Source organism: Osmerus mordax, chromosome 14 (assembly GCF_038355195.1).
Source record: "Osmerus mordax isolate fOsmMor3 chromosome 14, fOsmMor3.pri, whole genome shotgun sequence".
NCBI classification, from domain to species: Eukaryota; Metazoa; Chordata; class Actinopteri; order Osmeriformes; family Osmeridae; genus Osmerus; species Osmerus mordax.
In genome coordinates, this window is record NC_090063.1 from 3,481,110 (window position 1) to 3,500,220 (window position 19,111).

The 19,111-nt window shown below is 45.1% G+C and overlaps 1 protein-coding gene across 1 annotated transcript; it reads left to right on the top strand.

Moving 5' to 3' along the window:
• The first annotated feature begins 1,028 nt into the window (after positions 1 to 1,028).
• npdc1a (neural proliferation, differentiation and control, 1a) lies at positions 1,029 to 18,084 on the top strand. Its single transcript, XM_067250413.1, has 9 exons — positions 1,029 to 1,305; positions 10,727 to 10,873; positions 15,553 to 15,645; positions 15,832 to 16,041; positions 16,420 to 16,486; positions 16,736 to 16,820; positions 16,949 to 17,028; positions 17,407 to 17,506; positions 17,730 to 18,084. Exons 1-9 carry the CDS (start codon positions 1,194 to 1,196, stop codon positions 17,793 to 17,795), a joined length of 960 nt encoding a protein of 319 aa, XP_067106514.1. The 5' UTR covers positions 1,029 to 1,193; the 3' UTR covers positions 17,796 to 18,084.
• Positions 18,085 to 19,111: the final 1,027 nt, after the last annotated feature.

Sequence of the window (19,111 nt, forward strand, 5' to 3'; positions counted from 1 at the left end):
AAATCTACTCAGGCGAGTCAGGTGGCTGAGCGGTTAGGGAATTGGGCTAGTACTTCACCCTACTTGCCTCGGGGAGAATGTCCCTGTACTTACTGTAAGTCGCTCTGGATAAGAGCATCTGCTAAATGACTAAATGTAAATGTACTCATAGGCCTATCTTGTTTGTTGATTGCAATATGTCAAGTTAGAATAAAACATTTGAATATGAACTATCTGAATATCCTTTTTTTCCAGGTGCTACTTCTGTTACTGGTCAGCAGAGTGCGCTCTCTGACAAGTGCTTGTGTATCCAGCCAGAGCCACTCTCACTCCTCCCTTAGCCTGGACCATTCCAGGGTCGTCACTGTCCATCAGAGACACCCCATATCTCCCTACACTGAACATTGGGGAAGCATACGACTACTATAGAACCCTTTGAAACAATAGAAAACCCCCATACTGAACAATCAGTTTTGAACCATGATTTTGAAAGCGCGATGTCAATATCAGATCTCTGTTCTCAGTGGTTGTCAATCTCCACAACTCCCTCCAAGCTCCCACCTACCTGGGCCAAGGACCGAGACCAGAAACCTTCTGGTGAGAAGATGCGACTTCTCACCACTGTGAAACAACCTGGTTTTGATTCATTAACAAACTAGTCGGCTTCTGGAGACTCCTCTAATCCTAACAGTCTGGTTGAATCAGACCAGACAATCCAAATAAAAACCGTAATAAACTAATAAATCCGTAATAAATGTTTTTTTTTCCTCATATTGGCCCTAGCATAGCGGACTAATGTAAACTGGAACCCACCTGTTACCTAGGCCTACCTGTCCGTGCTCTGTCAAATAAACGCTTTTTCCCTACCGCGTCATGAAGCTGACTAGGATGCAACGCCGGAGTTTTACGTCGTTCACCCCCGTTTACCTCTCATCTAATCTTCTGTCCGAGCTGAATTCCCACCCCCTCCTTCACCGACAGCGGCGCTATCTTTAGCTCTGCCACGGATTACCACTCGTGAGCTAAAGGCGCAGACCGTAAATTGACTGCGCTGGAGCGCAAACCAACACGATCGCGTTCTTGTCTGTGTGTATTATTTCTCGACTGTCGCCGTTCCACCATACTCTTTAAACATAGGACATAGACAGGACAGCTGCGGAAATGACAAGCTCCATGTCTCCGTCTCTGGCTATACGTTCCTAAAAAGACCAAAGATGCTGCTTCCGAACCGGATTGAACGACAACCCCGGGCCTCCCTCCTGCCCGGGGTTCTGCTGTGTTTCTGTGTTATTCTCACCACTGTTTCTGCTAGTAGAGCTATGCCAGGTAAGAATAACCTTTTATGACATAAATCTAAGTAACACTATTCGGACAATGGCATTTATTTTGACGTGGTGACAATCTATGCCAACCTCAAATAGTCAATGATCTAAACTGTCAATGTGTTTTTTTTTCATCTGATCTTTCACTAGCGTATAAGCTACTGCTTTTAACATGTTCAGTATAACAGTACATTTCCCCCCAAACACAAGCTACACTTAACATAAATACAAGACATTTAATGTTGTTTGATTTCTCGTAGACATTTAACAGTTTTGCCTATTTGTTACGCTGACGGTGTAGGTTATTTGTTTCTAAGCCACCAGATGGTTTCATTGAATCTGGGCAGGCTATATCACAAATAGCTTTAATTTATAATTACCGTTTGGTAACTGTCTCTGTAAACATCTATGGAAAAAGACAAAAAATCCTTGGTTTACCATCCCATTTTTAAATTCCTTCCTTGTCATTTTAAGAAAGTTATAGTGACTGCGTTTATTAACAAAAGCTGCACTTCCTCCTGTATTCTCTTATCTACATCATGGTACCAGTTATTCATTGTTTAAACATTGTCATGAATAAACTTTCTAGACATGTTTCTAGACAAGATTTGGTCATGTAACCGTGCAGCAAAGGTCTTTGGGGCCAGAATGTACTGACTGGCTGGCTGGTGATGGAACTACAGAGATAATCTCCCCTGATATTTTAACATGGAGACCCTTTGGGAGACACAACAGCTGGGCACTCTCCCTCAATCTCTGTCATCTGGCTGGTGTGGACATGCACACACACGCACACGGCCCACACGCACATGCACAGGCACACATGCACCCACATACAGGCAAACATGCACTGACATACAGACACAATCCCCAAATCCCCCAGAAGCAAGCACACAGGACGCTTAACACATGAACTGGGAACATCAGAGCACGGGCCTACATTCATCCTCAATCCCCAACACACGCTAAATAACAAAGAATGTATTTGTCTTTGAAACAGGACCTTAGCAACCAAAAAAAGATGTCCTAACGGTTGAGTGCTGTGTTGTATTTATGAACAAGACAACTTGTCCAATCATTAGACTCGAATGCATATGTAAACAGTCCAACCTGTTTCTGCTATTTGTCAATTATCAAAGCTAATGTTGAGGCTTTGTCTGTGTCCATATGGCTCTAGAATGTGTCATTGTAAAGTCGGCTGTAGATCCTAACAAGGTACAGCACTGCGTAGCTGCGACTGTGCGCATTATGTAAGCGGAGAGAACTGTCAAACACAGCAAAGATGAGAAAATTGAACTAACATTTTGTGAACGCCTCTATTTTGCACATTTATGCCCTCTGGTTTCTCAATCTGCATAGCCTACAGGCTTTATTAACTTTAATAACAAGTTGATACGAGCCAAAAAGCATTATACGGTTTGATTCAAATGTAAAATGATTTTTTAAATGTCTCTATTCATAGATAACTGTGCTGCCAGAATTGTTTCTTGTGTCCGGTTTGTCTCTCAGGAAGCTTATTTTGTAAGAGGAGAGCCTTTGAGTCTATCTAAGGAAAACCCACCTGGAGGCTTGTTGGCGTTAGGGAGATTATAGTTTAACTGACATTATTATACACAGTTACAGGTAGCAAACACACACGCACACATATACATAGTTTATGACCCCAGGGTGGTCATGGCTGTCATAAGTAGGTTGTTTAGGCGTATCTGTGAGCCGAGACGGGAGCAGGTGGAAAATGTGCCTCGTTGCCACGTACACTTAAACAGCTGGGGCCACATACATCGCTGGCTCCCAGATCTCGCACACGCACAAGCACATAAACAAAGGCACGCACAGACACACACACACACAGACATACATTACATGTACACTAACACACATATGCAGACATACATACACACACACACACACACACACACTCAGTTGGATGATAATCAATATAAAAAAAAAGAGAACAAATACAGAAGTTTTGGCTGAGGAGAGACAAGATCAGAGCACAAACAGGTATGACCTCAGTGGAATGAGAGAAAAGGCGATGGAATTAAACAAGATGTCTATTTAAAACTGAAACCAAGAATCTTTCAAATCGCTAAAAGCAACTCGTAAGATGTAGTGATTGAGCGATTTAACAGCACACACTATTCCATCAAGCAGAAGCGAAGAGATGATCACAAAGAGTTGATTTCATCTCAAAGTTAATACAGCTGAATCAGAACATATGTCCGTTTGAAGTACTTTCCACAGTGGACAGTGCTACAGATGTAGCGCAAATCCCTTTATCATTGACGGGGATTTGTTGGAAAGTCTAACAGATCCATGGGAGAGAGTTGAAAACAATTTGACACGCAAAAATATTTCCTTCTGAAGACTTCTTAGGAAATGGTAATCCTGGCTGGCCAGTACGCTCATTCTACTGTGGACTGTGGGAAGGATAGAAGGTTTCAACATTTATCTTGTCAGGCAATGTTGCTATATCATTCGTGTGTGTGTGTGTGTTGCTATGTTTCACCCAAGGGAAGAAAACAGAACACAGAGCCAGGAAATGAGGGAGCTAATATTGAATTCAATCGATCCAGAGACATTTTCCTTAACGTTCTGCACAGTCTACACCTCCTGGGGCTGCAATCGATGTTGTCTGGATCGTCTTGAATGCCCACCGCCCCCCCCCCCCCCCTGACCATAATCATCTTGTTACAGTTTATGTCACACACACATACATCTGAATGTACAACGCTGCGTTTGAAGAACGTTTTTTTTGGCGCTGGGTTGTCTGACCAGACAGGCCACAGTACTTTGAGCCATGGCCCCTTGAGGCACACAGGAGGTCAATAACAACCTACTACTCCGGTTGTGATTTGGATATGAACAGAAAATGGTTGTCTGTCCTCATAGAGAGTGAGAAAGGAATGGAGGTACAAATAGACAATTGTGTTTCAGTTTGTTTCATTTCGTGTGGTCTGCTCCCTAACAAGGAAAACAGGATGGGTCTGTATCCTGCCACTAATGTGCTAGACGCAGATCAGCATCAGAAACGAGTACTAAAGAGAGAAAGATGCAGAAAGCCATGCTCTGTTCAGTAGCAAAGTTACAGTGAAGCAACAGGATAGAGAGAGAGAGAGAGAGAGAGAGAGAGAGAAGGTGGACAGGCAGTAGACGTATTTGTTATCGGAGAAAGAGAGACGGAGGAACGAAAGGAAAGATAGAACAATAGAGTCACTTTGGGCACACCTGTTTGTAGAATGACCCGTTCTGCCTCCTCCACTGAGACATGAATGTGACGGGAACACATTCCTCCTGTTCTCACTTCCTTATCGTTTCTTTCCGTGTCTTCCACCTCAGTAACTCAGTAACCAGTTTTTCGTTTTGGTCCTTCTAGTGTTGTGAAAAGGGTCGGGTCACAGTCTACATATCTCAGGGCTATTTAAACAGATGCTTGCGCTTTTCCTGTTCCTTCTGCTTCTCTGACAGACGTTTCGGAAAGGTTTCATCGGAGAAAGACACACGCCAGACACCTCCAAGGGCTTTTTCAGCACGGGAAATCATCAGTCAGTCATGCACAGTAGCACAGGTGTTCGTTTGGTTTTCTTCCAAAGTGGTGCTGATAAGATGCGGTGTTGACTTCAAGTCAGGCCAAGGTGACAGTGTTCCAGATATAGTCTGTGTGTTGGGAATGAAGGCAGCAGGTCGGATTCACAGTGTTTCACAAGCGTCTGAAGGTCAGGTTGAATTACAGGAGTTGCGGTTGACTTCTTTTTGTACTCTTTCCTAAGACCTATCCTACGGCCTTCGGTGCTCTCAAGTCTCACACATGCGCCGTGAGACTCGCGCATTTCAGCGCTTCTCACGCTTTGACGCAACACCTCGCATCTCTCGTGCGTTTCAATCTTTTCTCACGCTGAGAAGTAAAGGATAACTTGTCCCGCTAGATACATTTAATGGACGAGGCGCAGGCGTACTGAGAGGATAGTTGTCTCGAGTTATGCCGAGTTAAATGCCAATTCGAAAACATCCCTTCGACCCTGGATCTTTCTCTCTTCCCTCCTTGCGATCATCTTACATTTACATTTAGTTATTTAGCAGACGCTCTTATCCAGAGCGACTTACAGTAAGTACAGGGACATTCCCCCGAGGCAAGTAGAGTGAAGTGCCTTACCCAAGGACACAACGTCATTTGGTTTGCATAGCCGGGAATCAAACTAGCAACCTTCTGATTACTAGCCCGATTCCCTAACCACTCAGCCATCTGACTCCCTACATCTCCAATCAAATGTTATTGGACAAATACTTGGTTGTCTCTACATTGCTCCATGTTACTACACATTACTACAATAATACTGATGTCCACTGAGAGTCCTGTGTGGAGGGAAGTTTGCATTAGGAAGGACAGAACTCAGTGATTCTCCTGTCCAGTAAAGTGGCCGCTCTAGTGTGGTCTGTTAGTGCAGGCACTTGACTTGGAGTGCAACGACGACTTCCCATGTGTCCTGAGAAACAGGAAGTTCACACAATGGAACAGCGTTACCCTTCTGGCATGGCCAGTTTCCTGCCCCCTGGTCCCTGCCCACTTCACCAATCAACACCTTGTGTAGGATGCACGCACACACAATAACACACAAACAGTCACGCAAATGCAAGCACATTCACATTCATGCTTACAGTGTGATTCATACTGTGTCGCACACAAGCACTATCATATAGGCACAGATTGAGTGCTAGCTTTTCTCATAAAGAGCAGCCGTTGCGGCAGAGCGACTAAAGCAAACAAACTGTGCCACGTAAGTGTCTGTGCCCGGCCGTGTCAGGGAGCGCTAGGCCACTGTGTTCCTCGGTGCTCCTAATTACCCAGCATGCCACAGCAGATGGCTACTCATTTTATTTATCTATCATTGGCTCATCAGGTGTTGCTGTTACAAAACGTTTTTACACTTCGGTCATCCTTGCTGACCTAATGACCCATTATGTACGGCATCGTTATAGAGCGCTGACTGCCTTCGACTCTCCCACTTTTCCTCTATCGCTACCTCTGTCTTTCCCTCTCTCTCCCCTCTGTTGTCCACTATCTCGCTTCACCCCTGTTTTTCTCCCTCCCCCTCTTTCTCTCCCTCCCTCTTCTCCTCTCTCACTAGCTCTCTCTCTCTCTCACATTTCTCTCTCTCTCCTTCTGTCTACGTTTTTCTCGAGGTCTCTGGGGCAAAAGAACAGTCTCCCTTCATCTCTCCCTCATCTCGAGTCTCCCTCCCCACCGTTTTTCTCCCTCCCTCCCTCCCTCCATCTCTCTCTCTCTCTCTCTCTCTCTCTCTCTCTCTCTCTCTCTCTCTCTCTCTCTCTCTCTCTCTCTCTCTCTCTCGCTCTCTGTCTCTCCCTCCCTCCCTCTCCCTCTCTCTTCCTCCCTCTCCCTCTTTCTCTCCCTCTCTCTCTCGCTCTCCTTCCCTCTCTCTCTTTCCCTCTCCCTCCATCTCTCTCTCTCGCTCTCTGTCTCTCTCTCGCTCCCTCCCACTTCCTCCCTCTCCCTCTTTCTCTCCCTCTCTCTCTCTCGCTCTCCTTCCCTCTCTCTCTCCCTGTCTCTCTCTCTTTCTAATTATCTAGCTGTGTAGGTGACAATGTGATGCATCCTGCCCTCCTGTGGTTTCTTGTCACACCTTATGAAATGTACGCACTTCCCGCACTTAGTGTGTGTGGTATCGATCCAGCTTGCTGGGTATAGGATGGAACGGTCGGCTGCAGTATCCCTGAGGTCCTTAAACAGAGGGTCGACAAAGTCTGTCATTAGTGTACCAGTTATGTATCTGTGATGGTTATCATCCTTTGCTCCCATGCTTTAGCTTTGGACGAATGGTGATGATGGGAATGATGAGGGTGCGTGTGTGTGTGTGTGTGTGTGTGTGTGTGTGTGTGCGTGCTTGTCAGTGTGTGAAGAGTAATTATTGTAGTCCGGTAGTAGCTTTGCAACATTAACCACCCACAGCATTCGATAAAAGTTCCAGCAACACTGCCCGATAACGAACGTAACACACATACACATTTTCTTGCTTTTTCGATTCTATTCTTCATGTTGAAGAGGCTCAACAGAAGAGAAATTGACGTTAAATGGGATTCATTTTCATTCTAATGAATCACATGAATCAGTGACATAGATCTAGACAGGGAGCTGTGCTATCCAGAGGGATACGGGGCTGGTGTGCTGGTGGTTTGATGTGGGACGACCAGTCCCCAGTCCCCATGTCCTGCTGTTTGATCTTGGGTCTCTGCTGCATGAACAGGGTCAGATCATCCCAGGTCTGGACTACAATAATCACTCTTTACACACATGCGCACGCACGCACACTTTCTGATCAAAGGCTGAGTGCAGAGAGAGAGAGAGAGAGAGAGAGAGAGAGAGAGAGAGAGAGAGAGAGAGAGAAGGGAAGAGCTTTGAGAGAGTGAATGGGAAAAATGGAGATTCTCTATCAGGGAGATAGAGAAGGATGAGAGATGAGTACAGAAAGGGGGCTGGAGAGAGAGAGAGAGAGAGAGAGAGAGAGAGAGAGAGAGAGAGAGAGAGAGAGAGGGAGAGAGAGAGAGAGAGAGAGAGAGAGAGAGGGGAATGGAGTATGGCCAGAGACAGAACACCCCAATTCCCGCAGGCGTTTTGGTGAAACATCAACAGTCAAGAAGAGAAGGGAGAGGAAGAAATAGCAAGAGAAACAGATAGAGGAGAGAGCAATATGGATGAAGATTTAAAAAAAAGATGAAAAAGGTGAGGACAGAGAGAGGGGAAGGAGGGAGGGAGAAAATGAAAAGAAGAGAGGCATAGAGTGAAAGATTAAGACAGAGCAAGCAAGACGTAGTGGAACAGAAAGAGAAAACAAGAGAGGGATAAAAAGAAAGAGAGACAGAGAGAAGGGATGAAAGGATTTTCATCCCTGTGTGTTGGGTTTCTGGAACATAAGAATATAAACTAGTAAAAGGCAACCATGCAACAGCCTGGTCGGGAGACTGCAGAGTGGTAATCTGCCCGATCCTGATGTGGGCAAAGGTTTCACAAGGTCCAATTCCATTGAGAGAGACGGGCCACAGGCAGCACTGGCAGAGAGAGGACGAGCAACAAATGGAAGGACCTCAGTTTCTAATGCCCTATCTTTGATCCAATTGTCTAACGATCAGACTCGTTTTGCACGCGGGGCCAGCACACACGTTTCTCTCTCTCTCCACACATTCACATGTCATTGACTGGCTGACTCACGGCCCGAAGCCACTCAGACAGAGTGATTTCTCATCCGGATGATGATTTTTCATCAGTGGATGATGAGATCTCCTGCTCTCTCCCAGTTGACAGGCGCATGGCTAATGTCGGGGTCAACGAAATGTATTATGGTGATCGGAGCGGAATTCGAGTTCTTCAGGAAAAGAAAGTATGGCACGTGTCAGGTAAAAATAGAGATCCCCCCCCCCCCCCCCCCCAGGATAAAGACAGTGAGAGAGAGAGAGTGGTACACGTAGAGCGAGAAACAGTTGTGTTGAGAGAGAAACCGGCACAGCGAGAGAGAGAGAGAGAGAGAGAGAGAGAGAGAGAGAGAGAGAGAGAGAGAGAGAGAGAGAGAGAGAGAGAGAGAGAGAGCAAGAGGAAGGATAAGAAAGACAGTGATCATTTGATCTCATTTGAGTTGGGTACAGCACGTGTTCATCACCCATGTTTTGACATCAAGGAGGGAAAGGTGAGCGCGGAGGAACAGAGAGACACACAGAGCACACCAATCAGGCGGTTGCTAGGCTACATATTGTTGTACCGAGAGTATAGATTAATCTCTTATCTCTGCATGTGAGATGGAGATGGCGCAACATGCAGAGCATTTCTGCATCTGTCTGAAAGCACAGTTTTGGTCTAGTGAAAAGACTGCAAGCTGTTGGCTTTGCAACGTGGGGGGTCGAGGGAACTTGTACAGAATATTTTTTTTACGTTTACACACTAGGGCTCGAAAAATGTCTAGATCTCTGGCAGCTTTTCGGGCAGGCACTCTTCAAAAATGTTTATGTCGAGAATTGGTTAGGATCAAAACATCAATCAAGCAAACAGCATCTCATACAACAAAATCAGCAAGACATGCAATGGAGAGAGACCAGGAGGATGTAATGTGTGTGTGAGGGGGGCAATCTGTAGCACACAGATGCCCCACACCCCAGCAACTACTCATCCATCTTATGGATAACACTGCGATCATCAAATGCAGGCCTATTAGAGGTCACCAGAAGCAGTCATAAGAAGATTGGTGATTCGGCCTTTGTCAATTACACCCCAAAACTATGGAACAAATTACCCATAAATATTAGGGAAGCAAACACTCTAGACATTTTTAAAAGACAGCCTAAAACCTACCTTTTTACCGAAGCATTTAAGTAATTTTATCTCTCTAACCCTATTAACTATATTATTGTTTTTATAATTTGCTATTTTAATTATTACTTTTATCACTTGTGTTATTGTTTTTATTGATTTTATGTAAAGCACCTTGAGCCACAATTCTTGTATGAAATGTGCTGTATAAATAAAGTTTTACTTACTTACTTACTTACTTACTTACTTACTTACTTACTTACTTACTTACTTACTTATAGTAGCACCAAATCCACTATATGGAAGATAGTAAAATCTGTGATTGACCTTTCAAGTTTGTACCAAACTGATACACATAATCCTTCTCTAGTATGGACTGTAGGATGAAGACTTGACCACAGAACAAGTCAGGCTCATTGACAACTAGGTGGTCCAGGGCTCAAAGGCTCTAGGGCCCAGAGTAATACTGGGGATACTGTGGGGGCCCCTCCGGCCCCCGCCTCTCCCTCATAACCCTGGACGTCAGCAGTCTGGGGTATCCAGGTCCCACCCTAGCCTGTCTGCAGTGTGGATCTCTATAGCCCACAGCACCTGGAAAGATATGCTGATTATAAAACTCACTTTACGATCAGCTTTGAATGTGTGTGTGTATGTGTGTGTGTGTGTGTGTGTGTGTGTGTGTGTGTGTGTGTGTGTGTGTGTGTGTATGTGTGTGTGTGTGTGAGAAAGAGATGCGTACATCTGTGCCAGTTTGTGCCCTAGGCTTTAGCCCACATTATGCTCCTCATCTCATCTGTAATGCAATCAGTTGCCATGACATTTCCAAGCGACTGGCCGGCGACGTCACGGCCGCCGGAGAAAGATGTCGCACACTTGCTCACACACACGCTCGTCCTGTTCTGTATCACTCACACGCACTCACCCTCCTGATCCCACTCACACACTCATCACTCTTGTGCCTTGTTGTGCAGTGGGGTTATATCTGTTTGTAATAGGCTAGTAGAACCTGATACCATGACTCATGATCACGTCACGACCACAGCAATATGAGCAATGGGGACACAATGTTGACTTATGTCTCCCTCTGTCTGTCTGTTCCTCTGTGTTTTTTCAGCGAAGACGAAATGCCATGCCATAGACTGTGCCCGTGAGAGGCGGGACTTCTGCCAGGTGGGCTCCTCTCACTGCGGCCCTTGCCTCTCCCCATTGGAGGAGAACGAGGAAGGGAAGTGTGTGGTCAAGAAGATCCCCTATAACTATGGTATGAGGATGTATCAACGCACTCTCTTTGACATGCACACACACACATACGTCTAGTGATTGGCCAAACAGTGGTTATGGGCTTGGTCAGACAGGGTTTGGTCAGTCTCTGAGCTGAAGTAGACAAACTGGCATTTGCACAGACGCCCTGCGAAGTGTGTGTGTGTGTTCAGGAGGGTGGGGTATGTGTACAGTGTACCTCAGACAGACCACCTCTGGCTCCAAGGAGAGACAGGAAGCTTTTCTCTCTCTGACCCCACCCCCCCCCCCCCGACCCTCTCTTCTTCACTCTCTTTTGCTCTCATTTCCTCTCTGCGTCACCTCTATCTCTCCCCCTCCCTCCCGTACCGTACCTCCCTCCCTCCCTCCCTGCATCAGTGAGCTGTTCTGCAGTCTGATCCTGTGTTCCTCTAATCCCCCCATCCCCACGCACACAGACAGAAACATGACACCCACACAGACACACACTTAATCACCGCCTCAACTCATCTCTCTCTCTTTTTCTCCCCCCTTCCCCTTCCAATCCACCTCTCGCTCTCCTTCCCTCTATCTTTCTCTCTCTCTCTCTCTCTCTCTCTCTCTCTCTCTCTCTCTCTCTCTCTCTCTCTCTCTCTCTCTCCATCCGTCAGTCGCTCTCCATCCCTCCCTCTCTCCGTGGCTCCCTATACTTAAGCTAATTTAATTCTATGAAAGAGACGCTCCACGTGGATAAATCTCATGCCTCATAATTACGGACTAATTACCATGTGCTGAGAGAGAGAGAGAGAGAGAGAGAGAGAGAGAGACAGAGAGAGAGAGAGAGAGAGAGAGACAGAGAGAGAGAGAAAGAGAAAGAGAGAGAGACAGAGACAGAGAGACAGAGAGCAACACAAAGAAACTGAGAGAAGGGAGAAATGGGATAGATGGAAGAAGAATTAGAGTGTCAGGCCAGAGCAGTTCTGTAGGGCAAGAGACACTCTTTCTTCCCTCCATCTGTCTGCATGTGTGTGCTTCCCTCCGGGATTAATAATTTAGCAGCATGCTTGGCACAGCTTAGTGGTGACGCCATCATCTGTAAAGGAGGACAGGAGAGGGTTGTCATTTCATTTGTGATTCATAGAGTAAATGGTGTGTACAGTGTGTCGTGTGATAACACAAGTTTATGTGTGTGTTTCATATTGGGACCTTATTACTACTACACAGATTTCTCCAAATCCCCCCAAAACTCGATCTAGCCATTTTGAATGCGGCCTCATTGTTGCATTGACTTTTGACTTTTATCTTATCTCTTTGTCTGAGGCAAACTCTTTTTTGTTTGTTTCTAATTCACATAACATTTGTCTGACGTGTGTGTCTTGTTGTACATGCATCAGACAGAGCCATGAGGGTCAAGTTAGGTCCAGAAAGGGGGATGGCAGCAGTGCTGGAAACAATACATAATTGAACCTGGCAACCCAGATGTCTTTGGCTATGCATGAGAGAGCAGCAGGATGGAAATGATTGTGCATAACAATGCTTGAATAACAAGACCGCCAACGCACTCCACAGCAGTGTGGCAGTGCATAATACACTCAGACACACACGCACACAAACACAAACACTCGGATACAGAAGCCTCGTACACACATATACACATACACACAAATATGCAGTACAAACTTGACATGGGAGGATGGCAAATTGTCCCATGTTTTCAAAGGGAGTGACAAGCAAGAGAGAGAAGCCAACATCCAGCACTATTTTTCCCAGGGTAGGAGTCTGACTGTGGGCTAGAGATGACAAGTGTACAGCTTGTTGAAAGCAGTAGCCATCTTAGCTCCCCTAGTCCTGGGTGTTTTCTGAAGAACCTGTCTGTTTGTCGACCAGGTGCACACTGCCATGAGTAAATATGCCATGCTTTACAGTACCGGCCTCTGTTACCTTGATGTTGAACTGAGTGCTATAGAGGGAGCATACACTGGAGGTACAGGATCGTGTGTACCAAAGGCAGCGCTGTGTCAACGCAACAAGTGCGCGTGTACGGTGCAGAAAAAGAGAGAGACAGAGAGCGATAACGAGTGAGAGACTGAGAAACTGGGAGTGTGTCTTGGGTTTGCTCTTTAAAATGCACATCATGTGACCATGTCACAGGGACATGAGGGCTCTGTGTCTATGTCAGAGCCTGAAGCCTGTATTACTGTCATGTAGTGGTAGCTAACTCCAGCTGGACCAGAGGGACTTGCAGGCCCAGGTAACAGACAAAAGATGATTCAGACAGACAACCCCTGGTTAATGGGTCTCTCTAGTTAATGGAAACCAATGACAACCGCACACAGGCCATTAGCTAAGAGGAATGCGGTATTGTGACATCATGGGGCTGGGCAGTGTGGGTAATGTGGTTTGTGGTGCTTGGTGGAGGCAATGCTTTGAACAAGTTTAATCTGAGGTGATGAAAGGATAAGAGTTGATAGGGCACACCAAAAGGTCTCAAATGTCCCATGTGTGGGGAAGGAAAGGATGGGGAAAGGATGGGTAGTTTTGTTCAAAAGGTTAGATCAGAGAGATCTCAGAAGTTTACACGTGTTTACACAGCTACGTGTGTTGCCAGGGAGAGGTGCGTATTTATAGAGTTTGTGGATCAGAGGACGAGTAGAGTTTTTACGAGACATGTTGACAGAGGGATTCTCACTCAAGAGTCTCCCATGGTGGTCAAGAGGAGGTCGTGTAACTCAGAACAACTGATGCAATTGAACACTGCTAAAATGTATCCTGTCACGCTCAAACAAGATTCCACCGTGCTCTCAAACCATGCTCCGGGAAGTCTATCCTAAACATTTATGGCCTATGGTCCAAAGGAAGTCAACATTTCGCTGTTTTCCTCATACTCGCCACAAGGTGGCGAGGTAGGGTTTTTTTTCAGACAGGGATCACCTATAAAAGAGACCTAGGTCTCAAGATGGCTTAAACATGAACACTAAAGGGTCATTTAAAAAAAGAACATTTTGAATTCAAATAAATATGTTTGTTGATTGATGAACACACCTACACAGTGACCATGAGAGACTCAAACTCTCATGATTATAAAGTATCAAATAGACTCCTGTCTCATTGTGAGTCACAGTTATCCAGTTATGATTCATCATAGTGTGTCATATTGGGGTAAGGGATTGTTCCCAATGTCCTCGTGGCAAATGTAGGTAATGGACCATGTACGGGGGCAGGGGGAGGGGGGAGAGGGGGGGGCAAGGTAGAAATGGGATGTAAATGACTTTGTAAGTGACCACGACAGAGGTGTGTGGTGTGTCACACAGTTTACTTGTTTAGTGTTTGTTTGCTGTACCTTACCACCCCCCTGGGTTCCTCTCAGGGGTTTATGAGTAATTAACACAGTGGTGCCAAAACCTGCTCTCTCTGCACAAGAAGGTGTGGTGCATACTAGTACACACACACACATCCACAGACACACATGGCCTCTTCTCGAGTATTCTCCAATAACACCTTAATTCATCCCCTGATCCTTCTCAAGAACTAGCATTTCCAAATGTTGTGGTTTGCGTTGACTGGTGGCTACCTACACCATCTTACATGTTATCTTAATATTGACTATAGACTTTGAAAGTTCAAACTGAGTTAGTTTGTGGAGAACCACTGATGCTCTTACTGGCAAAGCACACTGTCACCCATGGAGCTGAGCACCACCTGCAAAGTGCAGATGGCATGACCCGCCTCCACCATCACCTGCTGTGGAGCAAACTAAACGGCCGGGGCCTTAGGGCAGTGAGAACAACAAAAGAAGCCAGTGAAAGTGAAACTGCCACATCATATCAACCCAGCCATATGGCATACCTTCTGGGAGGGAAAAATGGCACAGGAAATATGATGCAGCTAGCGTTAACAAACATCCCAACAGCTAAGGTTGCACATTCATGTGCATGTAGCAAATTTAGGTTGTTTGATAAAAAAAAAATATATATTTACCCCATATGTTTGCTCTAGCAGAATTCTGTCGCATAACGGAGTGCTGGAGAGGAGATGCACTGGAGGTACAGTATTATATGTACCAAAGACAGGGCTGTGTCAACGCTCCGTGTGTGTGTGTGTGTGTGTGTGTGTGTGTGTGTGTGTGTGTGTGCGTAGATCAGGTTTATAGATACAGTACAGATAAGTATCGAACAATACCGTACGGTCAGAAAATTCAAACATGTATCATACGTACGTACATACCAAATCAAACAGCTACAATATAAAAACAGTAGAAGGACTTTTGAGTTGTAGATAGATGTGGTAGATGAATGAACGGCCAATCAAACATAGGTTAGGTTGAAGTCTAGGTGGTTGGGCCGAGGCAGGGGGGGTTTGGCTGATTGCTCAAGCCCCCCTGTGGTGCTTCCTCCCCTGGCCACACACATACTCCACACCCTGGTTACCATGGAGAGGCCCTTCCTGGTTGCAGGAATGTGGCTAACTGTCTGGCTAACATAGCTGTTAAATAGCTGTTAAACAAGAACTGGCCTTTGTCTGCTTTTATCTGTATCCCCAAACAAACAACATACACTTGTTGACCACACGAGACACACACACACAGACGCTAACTGGTTTTGTCCTGGATGCATGCATGCATCTGGTTAGGGTATTAAAACACATTCCTATATTTTAGGTGACAGATGCTGTTTCTAAGACAGTGTATTGTTTGTGTTTGCGTGTGTGTATGCGTGTCTGCAGATAAAATTACGACCATCCCTGACCTAGATGAGGAGATCGACTTCCTCCAATCAGTCATCGACAAACAGCAGGTGGTGGAGGGCAACCAAGCAAGTGAGTCCCACTGTCACTGAATGAATGTGCACTTTTTAATGTTTTCACAGGACTTTTTGCCATTGTGTATTTATAATAAGGTTTGTTCTTAACCCTCCCCCATCTCTCTTTCACTACCCCCCCTTCTCTCTCTTTTCTCCCTATCCTTCCTTCGCCTCTAACTTTCCTTCACTGTCTCCTTGGCAGTCACCTCCTCCAAGAAAGCTCCCACTTTTCCACAGACAGATTCTCCAAGCCAGAGACTCCAGGACCAGCTCATGGCCGGTCGGTCCACCTCCACCCCCAAGCCTGCCACCTCCACCCCCAAGCCCCCCACTACCAAGCCCCCCTTCGAGGGCAAGGGGAGGGGAGGACCCCTTGCCATCCCGTACCGTTCCAAGGACGGACTCCTTATTAGTGAGTAGCTTCATGACGCTAGGAGACAAATGAATATCAGCCATGGTGTCATGTTGTAACCTAACCAAATGCAATGGGACACAAACAAATGCACATACACACATATTCTGAGCCCATTTCTTACAGGTAAAGACACATTTCACAAGTATCTAACCCTCATACATTGTGAACACTCTCACGCACACACACATACGCACACGCAATGTTTCGTCTTGGAAAAGTTAGTTAACCATGAAATATCAGAACAGGAAATTGACACATGACACTTTCTTGTATCATTTTGGCTTCATTTGAGGCTTGTGTGCTCTCTTTTCATGCAATGTGTCAAAGTTTCACAAGTAATAAAGGTGGTGACTGTGTGTGTGTGTCCATCTACAGTTATGATTTCAGTGTGTATCCTGCTTGGCACAGTGGCCATGATCCTGGCAACAGTGTGTTGGTTCAGGTGAGACATCCAACCTATACCATGCTATGATAGACATACTGTATTTCAAACAACAGGGTTTAAGTTTTGTTTACAAATGTGTCAAAGGAGCTATGTCTGCATTGTCGCTAGAGGTCATTTTGAGAGCTTATCCAACATTTCGGAAGTCTTATGTTGTACATGTCTGTATAAGTTTAACCTATAGGCATGTATATGGCATTTAGACTTGAGAGACTTCCATCCTAACCCTATAAAAACTGTCTCCTGCAGGTTGAAGAGAGAAATGCGCCTGGTCCAGAAGATAGACTACCAAGCTTTTGGTGGAAAACCTCCTGGAACAGCAAATGACACCTCTGTAAGAATTGTATCTTTACATTTCAGAGCAAAGGAAAGAGTGCATATGTGTGTGACAATATCTCTTTCCTCTTTTTACTTTTATAATGTCATCTTTTTTCCCCCTCTCTCCTGCTCTTCTGTCACCAGGTGGGGGATCAGACTTTGGCCCAGAGTGCTCAGATGTACCACTACCAGCACCAGAAGCAGCAGATGATCTCAATGGCAAAGTGAGTTTCTGCCACACTTTCCCTTCATTTCTATCACTTTCTCTCTCTCTCTATCCTTCCTCTTTTTTTGCTCTCTCTTTCTCTCTCTCTGTCTCTCTCTCTCTCTCTCTCTCTCTCTCTCTGTCTGTCTCAGTGTTCTTTCTATTTACATCTAGTCATTTAGCAGACACTCTTATCCAGAGCGACTTACAGTAAGTACAGGGGCATTCCCCTCAAGGCAAGTGAAGTGCCTTGCCCAAGGACACAACGTCATTTTCGCACGCCTAGGAATCGAACCGGCAACCTATTAATCTCTCTTTCTCTTCCCATGATTTTGCCATCCAGTTTGAGCGTCCAAACACACTCACAGACTTAAAACCTTGACTGTATTTCTCCCAGACAAAAACAAGAACCGAAGGTCCCCGACTCCGGAGCTAACTCTGATGAAGAGGAAGTGGGAGGAGACTTCACTGTGTATGAGTGTCCGGGTCTGGCACCGGTGAGTAGCCTATGGAAACAGACAGAGACACAAGCACACACAACCACTCAAATCAAATCAAATGTATTTGTATAGCCCTTTTTACACGCAAGCATGTCACAGAGGGCTTCACATACACCCATAGAACTGCCCCTCACACAGATAAACACCACACATAGCCCTCACCACATAACCATTGACATGATATATGTTCTATTTACATTTCCTGTTTTTTATGTGACAGACAGGTGAGATGGAAGTGAAGAATCCCTTGTTTGACGACTCCACTTTACAATACCAGAGAAAGTGAAACATTTGGACCAACACAAAGCATAGCCCCCCCCCCCCCACACACACAAGCCAGTTCTTACTCTGGAAAAAGCCAACCCGATCTCAGAAAACTGGATGAGGCCTGTTAAAAAAAGACAAGAAATAAAGAATGAAAGATGGAGTAGTTAACTGTGAAGGCTTCATTTCTACGGACGATCACATGAACCAATATCTTATGGTGTCTATGACTGTCATACTTGTCACATTTCATATTCTGTATAGTGTCTGGGTCACACAAAGCCCGTCTCAGTGAAACACACATGGTTCCGGTCTGTTCTCTCATCCTTTGGGGTTTTGTCGTTTATCGAGTAAGTTTGTTTCAACCTTTACGCAAAGTTAGCCCGAAAGAAGTTAGGAGTCACACATTGAGCCCTTTGTGTTGGATTTAAGATTGTCTGTATCTTAGTGTTCCCCTAGCTTGCCTTCATAATGTTAATCGTTTGTGCAGCTACTTCCCAAAGCCTCTATTTGAATGTGACACAAAAACAAACATATATATGATCCAGAAGACACACACGTCGACACATTTAAGAACCTCAATGTCCTCCTACCTTCTCTCCTCATCACAGCTAAAACCTTTTCCAGTATATTCAATTATAGGTACAACTAATGTTTTGTTTTTCTCCCTTAAGAAACCACAGGACCGGAGAAATCCTGGTTTTTAACCATAAGTTTAACATGTTATGTGCCCAGTCCTCGGTTCAGATATCCCATTCCCATTTCACTTGATTGAGTGTCTTTGGATACTCTCCAACCAACTAGGTTTGACATCACAGCTACTGCCATTTAGGAGCAGCAAGGATTGTTATGTGTAGAGAGAGAGAGTGCACATACAAATGACCAAGTTACACATCGTTTTGAGAGTCCCCTGTATGCCCTATGCAGATGCTCCTACCATCAAGAAACTATGAACAGAACAGTACCGCTCTGCTGATATTCAACAACTGGTTAGAATTAACGTTAGTTAATAGTAATTGACCATCTGTTGATAGTTTATTGAGTATATGCTGGGCATTTAGAGATTATCTACAGATTGACTCTGAAATAAAGTGTTACAAAGATATATATATATACTGTGTCTATGAAAGGTTAGCACCAAAGTAAGTATATTGCATGCTTTGATTAAAAATGATTTCATTAGATATATTTATGCTGATTTTAACACGTATCTGTAAACTCTCGGTGAGGAAGTGACATTGCAGCACTTGTATGAAAGAACAGATGATGGCATTAAAACATGGTAGACGTCACTTTCTTGTATTACTTCTCAGTGGCAAGACCACTGTTAGTCCCAAT